At 41.2% G+C, this 11491-nt stretch overlaps 1 protein-coding gene across 1 annotated transcript; it reads right to left on the reverse strand.

Annotated features, from left to right (window-relative positions):
• Positions 1–4101: 4101 nt before the first annotated feature.
• LOC140782181 (probably inactive leucine-rich repeat receptor-like protein kinase IMK2) lies at positions 4102–7235 on the reverse strand. The gene is made up of 2 exons (XM_073128633.1): positions 5322–7235; positions 4102–4948 (listed from the first exon to the last, which is right to left on the reverse strand). The coding sequence occupies exons 1-2, from the start codon at positions 7105–7107 to the stop codon at positions 4332–4334; spliced, it is 2403 nt and encodes an 800-aa protein (XP_072984734.1). The 5' UTR covers positions 7108–7235; the 3' UTR covers positions 4102–4331.
• Between the last annotated feature and the right edge of the window lie 4256 nt (positions 7236–11491).

Below are 11491 nucleotides of genomic sequence, written 5' to 3' on the forward strand. Positions count from 1 at the left end.
TTTCGCAAATTTGTAGCAAGTCTTAGCTAGTTAAGGCTAAAACATAAAAGATGTAACGCTCCCGCCCGGCACGGGCACGTGCACGCCCACGCACCCACACGGCACGTGCAGCTCACGCACTCACACGGCACGTGCAGCTCACGCAACAAGACGAGCGGGGCACATCACGCACAAATACACTCCTGTGCACATTTAGTCATGATATCATCAAATAATACGTGTTAATATATCCATGCTCACATAATCCAACACCAAATAAATCATACTATCAGCCAAATAAACTTGTTAACATATGAATATCAAAGTCTACAATAATATACACTAGACCACTACATAATCTAGCATGACCCACACAGGCCACGACAAACCATCAAGATACAACTAAACAACTGATACACAAGTACAATATACTCTGGCATGTATTATATAAATCATCGTCAGATACAATAAATTACAAATATAACAAACAACGATACAACTTAATTTCTATACAAATTATCATCTATACCGTCTCGCACATATAGCTCACCTCATCAATCTAAAATATCTTCTCGAGATATCTCAAGTCACTATCACGTACCACATATTTAAAGAGTTTAGAAAAGAAATAAAGAGAGTCATGAGCAAAAGACTCAGTGAATAACCTTACCTCGAATTAGTGATGTCAAACAGAGAGTAAATTATGTACTTGATAATATGAATCAAAAAGAGCATTATATCATGAATGAGTATATGAATGTATTATCAATAATAATATATAAATGAAAGGTAGATAGCATGCCATAATTGATAAAAGTATATAACCTCAATAATAAATTAAATAAATCTCCATGTTATACTATCATCATAACTCTCTCTCAAATATGACACATGATGCATGCCGACAATGACCAAGTTATGATATCAAATACAACCATATATGATGTATATTGACCACTCAATAATCGGTAATCCAGATAATAATAAAATCATATGCATTTCTCAACATCTCAGTCATTAATATCAGTCTATATGTTATCATCATACTAGACCACTGTGCATAGTCAACACCTGATACCCGGTCTCAACATCATGTCCAAAAAGCTCAGAGCATACTCTGTCACCTGTAAGGAGTATCTCAAATATAACCATACTCTGTCACCCGCTAGGGTATCAATATTCATCCAAACCGGGCACTCTTCTAGCTGATAGAAATCTCGTGAGGATAACATTGACCAAGTGCGTCCTAACCCTCACCCACTCGGATATCCTCACGCTTTTTATCGATTATCCAATCAATCACACTTCATGTTTTTCCTTCTAAATGACAGATCATATGTATATATCCAATACAATAATAAGTCAATGCATAACAGGAATTTATGTGGAATAAAAATTAAGAGAAAAATAATGCAATGTAGTCTCCAACCATGTAGTCAACACATGCATACACATGCTAATATATTACATGCATACTCATGCTACATATTAATTGGATATAAAATTATAACAGTATAATCATATCTCATTATCTCTATTTATCATCATCATATTCATATCCAAGATCACTCTAATTATATGCATGATAAAAATATGCTTGACTGTAATCATCTCTAGATAAAGTCGTATAATCATGCTGGAGGCCAAAACATGCATGCACATAATATATAATATAACCTAATTTTAGAAAGATGTCTAGGGGATAAGACTACTCACACTGATCAGCAGACCCAATACACGTATCCCTCACGTCCACCAATCAACTGTCACACATCACTAGCAAGGTCCACGAGGTCTCAAATAAGGGAGTTCGAAGTTTGAAAGTGTTTAAGTAGTATGAAGTTAGTTGTTTATCTAACTAGAATTAATTCAAGTAAAATATAAAAATTTATTAGGTTTAGAATCACTTTTTTTTTTATTTTTGATTATATAACTAGATCTATATTATAGATACGATTCAAATACTATAATTATACTATTATCATAAAATGTTAATTATAGTATAAGGAAAAGAGGTTTATTTCCTTTTATATAAGAATATTTCTAAATATATAATTATAAAATAAAATAAAAAACTAAATAATTATAAGTATAGACAAGGCCTAATTATAAGTATAGACAAGGCCTAATTATAATTAATTTTATAATTCATACTCTATCTTGATTAATTAGGGACTATGCAGTCTTTACTCGACAATTACTTAAAATGTATATCATAAGAATATTAGAATATAAATCTAATAATTATAATTTACAAATCTATCTATTAATCTAATAGACATATAAGTAAATAAATAAATAAATATAAGTATTACCTATATTTATGTGTAATAGTTTATAACTTAATTAATCATTAATTAACTATAATTAATAATAATCATATTGATGAATATATGTTATCATTAAAATAATTAATGTTTAAATCTATTTGTAGTAATTAAGAAAGAAATACCTAAATAAATAAATAATAAAATAAAAATTAGGAGTACTGGCACTAGTGCTGGGCGGCCCAGCACTTGGCCCAGCGTTGTTGCAGAAAAGAAAAGAAAAAGAGGAGAAGTAGCAGAGGAGGAAGAAGAAGAAGAAAGAAGAAAGAAGAAAGAAGAAAGAAGAAGAAAGAAGAAGAGAAGAGAAGAAGAGAAGAAAGAGAGGAGGGGAGGGAAGGAAGGGAGGGGACTGGGGCGGCGGGGAGGGGCTCGGCCGTTGCTGGCTAGCCAGCGGCCGGCCTCTCACCGATGGCAGCTGTTCCAACGAACCGTAGAGAGAGAGAGAGAGAGAGAGAGAGAGAGAGAGAGAGAGAGAGAGAGAGAGAGAGAGAGAGAGAGAAGTGAAAGAGATAGAGGCGGTGGGGAGGGAGGCCGCGACGGCGGCGAGGCCCATCACACCAGCTGGCCCGACCAAGTTGGCTGGGCTGGCGGCTAAGGCATATGACGCCCTCCCCTCCTGCCACTGCATGGCACGAGGCCAGCCATATCGTGCCATGCAATAAAATTAACCTTTTTTTTAAAGGTTAGGTTATTACAGAAGATGGATAGTAAAAAATCCCAACAAACAAGATTATTGAATTATAAAAGCATGGGAGCCAACAATCTATTCCTTAAGGTTTCCGCAAACACATGAATGGGGATGGCAATATGTTGAGCTTTTGAGTTGGCTCAGCTCAATAGGAAGGTATTTTAGGCTGAGATTGGACCAAAGGATATGATTAACTCTCGATGAGGTTTGTGTTAGGGTTTGGATGAGAGGATAGACTTTAGAAAGACACAAAACAAAAAAAGCCATGACCCGAGGGCACACCCACAGGCTAGGCCTAGGTCACCTAGGGCTTGGACGCATCTAGAGCAGGGGGTGATCAAATAAAAGGTGTCCATCTTAGCTACAATTTTGAGAGGCAGCGGCCCAAAAATGAAGACATTTAGGATTGGACACATCGATAAACCGAGAATGGATGATCTAAAAGGTGTCCATCTTAGCTAGGAGTGTGTCTCGACATGTAAATGGTGAGTCCATGAGCCCTAAAAGAGTTGAGAGGATGTGGGATAATCTTAGGTAGGGTCAGTGTAAGGCAGCTCAAAGAAAACATAGTTGAGGACCTGAACGCGGAAGAAGCCCTTAGTTGGCTTAAAATATTGTGTAGACTCGTAATAGGGTAGAGTAATGATGGCTCAGAGATTTTGTGGCCGATGGAAGATTTTTGCACTTCACATATTTATAAAGAGTTACTTGACTAAGCTAGGACCTAATTAAAGCAAATCATAAATCAATTTGGACTGAACCATATATAAACTCAAACTAAGTAAATAATTGAACAAAACATAATAAGCAAAGGACTCAGATCAAGTCAATTGACTCTCCATGCTCAGGCCAACTCAAACTACCATTAGGACTCCGCAAGGATCATAACAAATCTCTTTCTCAAGTAGTAGACAACAATTTATATTTATAAAAATAAATAATTTTTAGAATGTCCAAAAAAATAATATAAGACTTGTTATTCGGACAAAGGTTTTTCTTATGTGGCAGCAAAAATTGTTGTCGTTTTTTATTAAGTTTGAAATTTTTATGTAGTAGTAATTTGGTAAAAACTCAACTTTGTTGTGGCAGAAAGTTTACAATCGCTCATAATTAACAAAAGCAAGTTACTACTTATTAAATCTCACTCACCACTCCTACATCATAATCTTACGATCGTAAGAGACCAAAAGTAAACCAACAGACATGAAAGACCAACAAAAATAATCCTAACCTACAAAATTATGTACATAAATCCAACAGCATGCAATACCCAACAACAATTCAAATAATCTCTAACAACTAATACTACTAGTATCATATAACACCAAATACTACCACTACCCTTCTTCAGCCTTGCCCTCTTCAGCAGAAGGCTCGGAGCCCCCGGCGGCCGCAGCCGCTGCCGGCTTGATCCTCTCCAACTGCCGCAGCACTTCCTGCACCTCCGGCCGGGCGGCCGGCGACGGATCGACGCAATGCAACGCCAGCTTCAGCGTATCTACCAGCTCGTCCCCGGCCGCGTCCTTCGCCAGCTCGTCGTCGAACACCTCGCTGCTCCACTCCTCCTTCACGGCGGACGCCACCCACTGCGGCAAGTCTAAGCCGTTGGTCGTCTCGGCCGGCGACTTCCCCGTGAGGAGCTCGAGCAGGACGACGCCGAGGCTGTAGACGTCGGTCTTGGGGCCGGCTTTCTTGAGCTTGGAGAGCTCGGGGGCGCGGTAGCCGAGGGCACCGGCGGCGGCAACGACGTTGGAGTTGGCGGCGGCGGACATGAGGCGGGAGAGGCCGAAGTCGGAGATCTTTGGGTGGGAACCGGAGTCGAGTAGGATGTTGCTGCTGGTGAGGTTGCCGTGAATGATGTTGGCGGTGGTGTGGAGGTGGTGGAGGCCGCGAGCTATGCCGGTGGCTATGGTTAGTCTTGTAGGCCAGTCTATTGGGGTGTTCGGACTACGACCTGAAGTGAACGTACCAAAGACAAAGACAAAGACAAAGACAAAGAAAATAAGATGAAGTTGAAGTTGTTGTGATTCTACGTAACAAATGAAAGAAATTAATAATCTCTCTCTTTTGATCTCTAGAAATTGGCTTGCAAACTCACTGCATTTATTGGTTCTACTGAAAGATCTTTCGGTTCGTCACCATAGGTTCGAAGTTGAATCTTAGAGATATAGTTCTTATTTGCAGAATACTTTGTCAAAACATTACTACTCTCCTACTCATCAATTACTATTTGATTGATAGAACAACAGATAAACTAGAATCTGCATCAGCTTGAGCAATGAAAAGTAGATTGAAGAAAGAAATCAGCAGACTATATATTGACTCACCATGTAAAAGGGCAGCAAGGCTCCCCTTGGGCATATAGTCGAACACCAGCAGCTTCTCCCCTTTGGGCCCCAAGTAGTACGCCCTGAGAGCCAGCAGATTCCGCTGGCGGATCTTCCCGAGCACGGCGACCTCCGCCTCGAACTCCTTCTGCCCCTTGGCGATCTTCTCCCTCAGCCGTTTCACCGCCACCTGGCTGCCGTCCTCCAGCGTCGCCTTGTAGGCCGTCCCGTACGTGCTCTTCCCCATGATCTCCGCCGTCGCGCACAAGAGGTCGTCGGCCGTGAACGCCAGCGGCCCATCGAAGTGCACCAGCTTCCCCCCGGTATCGCCGCTCGCCTCGGTCTCTGTTCCCGTGGCCGGCCCAGGCTTCTTGGCCCCGGCAGCCGTGCTCTTCTCAGAAGAACTACTCCTTCTTCCAAACAAACAGGACAGAAGAACGCAAGAAAGAAGAAGGAAGAAGAGGAATGCAATGCCTGCAACTGTGAGGATGAGTTCTCTAGTGTTGAGCTTTCGGGCTCTCGGAGATGATGGAGATGATGGAGAAGGGAGAGTCACCGGAGGTGAAGAAGAAGAAGAAGAAGAAGAAGAAGGACATGGGACAGAAAGATCAAATCCACACAGCTGGATGTTTCCACTAAAAGAGCTTGAGTTGAATCTTTTGGAGAGCAAAAGAGGAACAGAGCCGAACAGGTTGTTGTCGGACACATTGAAGTATGTGAGATTGGCCAGTTTTTCAATCGAGGCAGGGATTTCTCCAGTGAGGTTGTTCTCAGACAAGTCTAAATGCGAAAGGCTACTTATATTTCCGATCGCCGGAGGGATCTCGCCGTCGAAGTGATTCCCATGGAGAGAGAGGATTGATAGGTTTCTAAGCCCATCAATGGCTTCTGGGATCTTGTTGCCAATTTGGTTGCCATCAAGGTTGAGCTGAACCAATGAGGAGAGGTTGCAGAGTGATGCAGGGAAGCTACCATTGAGCTGGTTGTTACTAAGAGACAACTCTTGCAGCCTTGTTAGCCTACCAAGAGAGCTTGGAATTGACCCACTAAGGGAGTTGTCATCAAAATGCAAGATTTGAAGCCGAGAGGCTTCCCAAGAATCAGGGATAGACCCAGAAAGATTATTGCTTCGGAGGAGAAGAAATGCAAGGGAGGTGAGTCTAGTTAGGCCAGTAGGGATCAAACCAGAGAGGTTGTTGTAGCTAAGGTTGAGCCTATACAGCCTAGTAGAGTTTGATATAGAAGAAGGAACACTCCCAGTGAGCGAGTTATTGCTCAAGTCCAGTGTCTGAAGCATTAGGCAATTGCCAATGGACGGCGGTATTGCGCCGGAGAGGCGGTTATTGAACAGATAGACCCCTCTGAGATCGCGAAGAAACCCGAGGGCCGACGGGATCTGGCCCCTTATAGCATTGTCGTGGAGGCTAAGCTTCCTCAACCCCGACAGCTCGCCGACCTTCTCGGAGATGTGGCCGCCTAATCCGCGCCATGGGAGCTGGATGGCGATGACCTTACCGCGGGCGCATTTTATCCCGGCCCACGCGCCGGAGCACGCGTCTAGGCCGGTATCATTCCAGCTCCTCAATACCCCTCTTGGATCATCCAAGCCATACTTGAAGGCTTGCAGGCCTTGGTAGTCTGCTTGGGTGATGAGTACTCCATCCCAAGCTTGGCACGAGACATGGCCGATGCTTACAAAGTATACAAGGTAGAAGAATAGAAGAAGGTAATTCCGAGTCCTGGTGAAGAATTGAGAAGGCCAAGTTGGGTGATGGGGTTCATCCATATCAAAACTACTATTGCAACTAGTGAGAGAGGGAGAGAGAGAGAGATGGTATCAAACTACTATATCTAGTAGTATTGAAGCTGAGGTGAAGAGGAGAGGGATTGGGAAGGAGAAATAGATAGGGGAAGGAATCTAATTTTTTAAGGAAAGGTCAGAAGGATTTGTTCAAAGAACCAAATTTGGGTTAGATGCTAACGGCTAGTTTTTGCTCAGTGTTCTCCGACCAGAGCAGAGCAGAGGCGAGAGTTAATAGGAGAGTTTTTAAGCGTTCTCGGGAAGTTAAAAACACACAAAAAAAAAACACTAGCAGCAATGCAGGAATTTAGTACACTCGGGTACATAATAGCCAACGATTAGTTTCCAAGTACTAAAATCCTTACATCTGGGAACGGAAACAATCCGGTGCGACTACAACGGCTAGTTTCTTTTGCGGATCTCACCGCCGGCGTCGTCCAATCCGGGCCCTTGGTTCTGAAGCGAAGCATTAACTAACGGACGACCAGGGGGCTGACCTGCACGTGCAGCGCACGGATAGGCGAACAAAGGAGGCAACCCTTTCATTGTAATTTTTTTCTTCTTTTTGTTAATTCCTCTTCTTTGCCGTTAAAGAAGAAATTTCCAGTCGTCTCGTCTCGATCTGGAGCATGAAATTTTGGTCCGAGTAGTTGGATCGAAACCCAATTAACTTGTCTGAATCGATCTATGCCAAAAGAGCATCGGGATTGGATTCTTTTGGCATCAGATTAGATTCCAAGATTTTGATCAAACACTAATAAAAGCCTGTTTGGTTCTTACATACAAGTACATGAATTTTTCGATGTCGTATTTAGATGTTCAAAACTCTAAATCCTAAAATTTATATACTTTTTTTTTTGTTGAAATTTGGATATACTCAAAATTCTAAATCCTGAAATTATTTTTTGATTGGAGGTTGTTTGTAAAAACCCTGAAATTATCCACGTATATATACCATCTCTAAATAGTAAATACAACAAACGAAACGGAGATTTAATGTGCAGGTATTCTCCGTTCTCAGCTAGTGTTCCCTGCTTCATTAAAGTGTCATAAGTTTTCACTATTTTCTATAAATTAAAATAAGAAAGAAACAGATGAGATAAGCATTGGGCATTATTGATATTGAGGTGTGAAATCTAAGATAGCATATTTGTCTACCGGCCATCTGCAATGGAAATAAAAGCTTGCTTCCAGTTCCAGTGCCAGTGCCAGTGCCCATTGGTCCAGGATCACTAGTACTACTCACTTACTGCCATCCATAAATCCATTCTAACATCTCCTCCTCCTTCCTGCACACTTAAATGGGGGGGTCTATTGAATTCAGTGGGGGGAATGGAAAGCATAAGCACTAGAAGAAGAGTCCAAGAGATCCTCCAAAACTCTCTCTCTCTCTATATATATATATATATATGGCCAAAAATTGTTTTACATTACTATGTTTCTTAATATTTTTTTAGAAAATTGATTAAAAGTACATGGCATGGCATTTTGCTTTTATTGTTATCTACTAAATACCTTATGAGTATTTATCATTCGATATTGTATTATGAGTTTAATCCTAACCTTTCACAGAATAAAGAATATCATGTTAATATTAAAATAAAAAATTTGTATACTTAAATCTCTCATAAAATACACCTAGAGTCATGCTTATTTTTTTCTCTTTTGACTTGGTAGCAAGGGTACTTTGGTCATTTTATACTTGTAGTTAAGTTAATTAATGTGTATGATTATCTTTAGTTTAAAAATTAACATTATGATGTTTTTTTATGTCTAAACCCATGATATAGGGGATGAATAATAAATACCCATAGGTATGGTGTAAATAATAAATGTAGAGTATTTTTACCAATTTCTTTTCTTTTTACTAAACTATAAGTACAATAACATTAAAATTAAAATAAATGACAAAATGACTTAAATGGCTCTCCTTAATATAAAAAGTATATATTCAGAGAGAGTTTGTGAAACACCCAAACCTCCAAATTGGGTAAATTCCTATGCGGTGCATCACATGACTTATCAGTAATATATTTCCACAAGGCACATAGAAATATATGTTCATACCAAAAATGATCTCAAACAAAAAATGAGTCTGAATACAAATTTCACAGACCATAACAAGCCTTTAAAGATACACATCCAAAATATAACTCCAATCATAACACCCTCGCTCAATACAACTAATAAAAATAACTCTAAATGAAGTAAAAGCAGCTACTCCTCGCTACCCACACCTGCTTCCTCTAACTCTGAAATAATGCCACCAAGAGATGGTAAACACACAGCCCAGCGAGTAGAATCCATACAATCTATAACAATGAAATCACAGGTGCATATTCCAATGCTTGCTTATAGTTGTTAACAATAAAATAAGCTTATTTAAATGATTTACAATGAGTTACTAAATCAATGCAATCGATATAAACTACACGGTACTATCCTTAAACATGCCGACTCATATCAGGATAAGTCTACACAAGTATAAAGCTTAATACAATCTCTTATTTATACAAATCTCAATCATAGATTTACATGCTATGTTTAGAAATAAAAAGAGTAATTTTCCTCATATTCACGCAAGTCAAGGAGGATTAGTCATCACATGCTCACGAAGTCATTAATCATGATTTATCATAGCTCATCAAGCCATTTACCACATAATTTAGATATTCTCCAGAAGTTACCCATCACATAACCATCCATCATCTCATACATCGAGAATGGATATATATACATCTAGCGGTAATGTCACCCAAACATGCATGGCAACGCTGTATATGATCGGATGTCTGTTGGCCATCGACTAAGGACTCCGGTCGTAGGCTCATATCTCATTATCTCTAAATCATCACCGCCCTCAGCGGAATAGTCAAGAGCCTTTAGCTCATCAGTGGACTACGTAAGGTTAGTGAATTAATAGAATTAATTACCTTATTAAAGAATTTAGGTTTAGACATATCACATGAGTTAAGGTTCCTTAGGGTGAATTTTATGTTATCCTAAAATTCACACTATTTAGGTAATAAGAATTTATTTTTAGGAGAGTGGTTAGGGTAATTAATAAGGTGAGGATAGGAAAATGGGGTTTATATAGTCCAAATAACTATTGGGCTTAGGCTGGTGCATAAGTGGGGTGTTGGGTTGGGCTCGAGCCCAACCCAGCAGGGAAAGAGAGGCCTTTGTGGGCTGCTGCGGTCCAACCGCAGCCCACCAAGGATTTGGTTGGTGGGATGCGGTCTCCAGCCCACCAAATCCTTGGCTTAGTGTGCTGCGGTCTAACTGCAACCCACCATGAAGTGGGTGGGGGGTTTTTGCTTAACCTCCCTACCCTTCTCCATCATCTCCTTCCAGGAAAGGGGAGGAGACCGAGGAGGGAGACACGGCCACCACCGAGGTCAACGGTGCCGGCGGCGCAACCACGAGGCCGGGTAAGGGTACGACGGTCGGGAGGTGGTAAGAAAAGGAAAAGAAAAAAGAGAGGAGGAGGGCTCGATGGCGGTGGGGTGTAGCCTGAGCTCGCGGTGGAGCTGCTGTCCATCCTCCTTGCCTATGGGGGAGTGGGAGCATCTCGCCCCGCAGCTGGGGTGGCTGACGGGGCGGCGAGGCGCACTCCATGGCCGACGGCCATGGAGGTTCCCCCCTCCTTCACTAAGGGCCCAAGGCCTATCTAAGGAACTCCCCTCGCCCCCTCCATCGGAGTTCTCGAACCGGGCGGTTAGACGCGAGGTCGTTGGCCGTCGAGGACTTTGATGACGGCGAGGGGAAGGGTTGAATACCAAATTTTAACGAGGGGTTTAGGGGCTTACCGAGAGGGACGTACGGCTTGACTTTGTTGGCTCCGGGTTCGGGGCTTCGTTGGCTCCGGCGTCAGCAGCACGAGAGAAGGAGAGGGAGAGAGATGGTGGGGTGGAGGGGAAACAAGGGAGAGTGGCAGTGGTGGCGTGGACGGAAGGAGAAGAAAGAGAGGACGATGGGCAGGTTGGGACGCACGTGCTCGGCGCGTGCATCAGTTTTTTAATTTTTTTAATTTTTGGGTGTTACAGTTCAAAATGGCTTAATGATACAAAATAAATATATAGAAAGGTGAAATAATTTTTGTTAAAATTGTTAATTAATTTTACAATAAAAGCCATGAAAACTATTAAATTTGGATGAAAAACTTACTAATACCAATGTAGTCAATTTGCAAAGAGGCTTATTGATACAAAACAGAGTTCAAGGGTAAAATAATTTTGGTCGAGAGTGTAGAGCTTAGACTTTGGTGTTGGTATTGAACTAGACTGAAATGGCAGCCAAATGTACAATGTTTTTAGATTAATAATATCTTTAGATGGTGTTTGGAAATGGAAGAAGTCAAAATTAGTTT

This window comes from Typha latifolia, chromosome 1, assembly GCF_019914945.1.
Source record: "Typha latifolia isolate L0001 chromosome 1, TyphaL0001v2, whole genome shotgun sequence".
Classification (NCBI taxonomy): domain Eukaryota; kingdom Viridiplantae; phylum Streptophyta; class Magnoliopsida; order Poales; family Typhaceae; genus Typha; species Typha latifolia.

Excerpts from the sequence above, each read along its gene's own strand:
- LOC140782181 (XM_073128633.1), bottom strand. The coding sequence starts at position 7,107 with ATGGATGAACCCCATCACCCAACTTGGCCTTCTCAATTCTTCACCAGG. Across the intron at positions 4,949-5,321 it reads CCTTGCTGCCCTTTTACATG|GTCGTAGTCCGAACACCCCA; the intron begins GTGAGTCAATAT and ends CGTTCACTTCAG.